Source organism: Anneissia japonica, unplaced genomic scaffold (genome assembly GCF_011630105.1).
Source record: "Anneissia japonica isolate Jap-2015-1 unplaced genomic scaffold, ASM1163010v1 scaffold7473_len308249_cov148, whole genome shotgun sequence".
NCBI lineage: Eukaryota > Metazoa > Echinodermata > Crinoidea > Comatulida > Comatulidae > Anneissia > Anneissia japonica.
This window is the reverse complement of record NW_022740670.1, coordinates 96,633-98,894: the sequence shown is the minus strand read 5'-3', so window position 1 is coordinate 98,894 and position 2,262 is coordinate 96,633. Positions and strand designations below refer to the sequence as shown.

The following is a 2,262-nucleotide window of genomic DNA, read 5'->3' as shown; positions in this document are numbered from 1 at the left end:
GCCCTGGGTTTCTAGGGGCGGATCCCGATGTAGGCCGGTTCCAGTCACATCAACTGTTGGTTGATTGTGACAAGGAGCGCGCAAGACCGCACGCGACTAGATTCTACTAAGTGCATGGTTGGCTGGGTTGTTTTGGTGGGGAAAGAGAAATTTTTCCTGCCGAATTGATTCTCGAACGAGATGACGAAAGCTCTCTATTCACTCAAGCTACTGCATGACCCTCTTTATATATTTAATGAAACCACTTTCTTTTAATTTTAAATACATTTTCCCCTAAATTCGTTACACGCACAGACTTGTGCTAAATGCGTGACAAATTTATGATCACGCATGTGTTTCGGCAAATGCGTGTTTCATCCAAAATCACTTTGAAATGCGGGACCGTCCCGCACGATGCGAGACGGTTGGTAACTATGCCGTAGTACGACGCACCGAGTGCTCGGCTTTAGACAACACCATGGATGGGCTGAGGTGAGTATTAAACGCTTGGTATTTGCCGCTACTTATTTTCCCCATAGATGTGCGGAAACTCATTAAATCTATTTCAATTGAACGACATAATATCAAATTAAGAAACTATAAATAAGTTTTTTTTTTTTTGTTTTTTTTTTTTTTGAGAATTCAATTTCTGGACAATCAGTATTGCTGCATTGACTTTTTCGCCTCAGTCCCATCCATTGTGTACCTGAGGTGGGTGTAGACTCTCCTGATCACTTGCAAAACTGAGTTTCATCAAACATATTATTCACTTGCGAAATATGGTGATATTAAAGCCCCATTCCCGGCAAAATTTCATTTTTTTTTATCTAATTTTTGTATAATGTTATAAAGATTTATAAATATAATACGGAATTGCTAGTTTAACTGAATTTAGACATTCCTAAGAATGAAAAAAATGTAAAATAAGACTGAAATTTGATTTTTTGTGTTCCACACAAAAAATAAGTGCGGATGAATTTTCATGTTTGATTTTGCGACAGGTCGTGAGAAGAAATATCGTAGGCGCCGAAAACATTAGCCTATCCAACGCTGCTAGGCTAGGCCTATCCTTACCTCGATATAGGTTCTGTTATCACACATAAAAACGGCCGACATGATATTTTTCGTTGCTAGTAATGACACTTGTGAAATATAATATTTCATAGGAATTATTTCAAATTTGTTAAAAAACTGATTCTGACTGAGATTTTGACACTTACACAAACATATCTCAACCTAACCGAACGAACGCATTGTGCGAGATGCGAAGTACAAAATCTAATCTCATTGGAGAGGGCGCACTTTATTGACTGTATAAAGTATACATAAAAGCGAGAGTATTCCAGTGGATGCGATCTACAACCTCTGAATTTGCCTAGTAACGATGAATTCGTCGAGAAAATGGTAATATTTTATGAGAAATAGTCTGTATTTCTCATTTTTTTTTATTCTTTTGCGTAAAACTAAAATTCATGAAAATATTTTTCCATGATTTATAATAATTGGAGTAATGCAAATGCATATTTTCTAAAAAAAAGTCAGTTTTTAGTGAAATTTTGCCGGGAATGGGGCTTTAATTATCAATAAATGTGTTGCTTTACAAAGAGTGGGTAATATTGTTGTGATTATATTCCTCTTTTGTTTTGCAATGGAGTGTCCCTTAATAGGGTGCCCCTTTATAGAAGTGTTTTTAAAGAGGGTTCCAATGTATTTAACTATAGTTGTAACTTATTCAAGTCCAATTCACATTGTCGATTGTACAATTAAATGTTAATATAAATTTTTTTTTTTTTAAATTGATCATTATATAATAGTCAAGATTGTATTTTTTGTAAATTATTTTCTTTTTTAAACGTTTAATATTAGAACCAGCGATGCCGTCACCACCGATAAGTACTTTTATTTCTCAAACTTTTGTAGAAGTACAATGGATGGTAAGTTCTAAAATGTGATTAAGTTAGTTTTTTTTATTTTTCAGTATTATGTGACAGGTTAAAACTAAAATTTGAAGCAATCAGTTTATGATCCAATATTACATATTTATATATGGTTCAATTCAACGATCTGAATAAACCAAGTATTGTGCAAATAGATGTTACATTCCGATTTTTGAATGTCCCACGACTGTCATCGTCATGACTTTACCTAAGCTTGTAGCTGATAGTAAATGGAAACCTCAAGTACAGAGTAAATTTAAGTATCATTTCCTTACACATCACTTGTATTACCTTAAATCATAAAAATGAAATACATAAAAACTAAATTTTTTGTGCAATCATAAAT

At 33.8% G+C, this 2,262-nt stretch overlaps 1 protein-coding gene across 1 annotated transcript in view; it reads left to right on the top strand.

Moving 5' to 3' along the window:
* The window catches only part of LOC117118299 (sushi, nidogen and EGF-like domain-containing protein 1), a 20,287-nt gene that overhangs the window by 16,386 nt on the left and 1,639 nt on the right, over positions 1–2,262 (top strand). Inside the window, exon 7 of the mRNA XM_033262869.1 lies at positions 1,846–1,913. Within this exon, the coding sequence (XP_033118760.1) occupies positions 1,846–1,913 (68 nt within the window). The remainder of the gene's footprint in view (positions 1–1,845; positions 1,914–2,262) is intronic.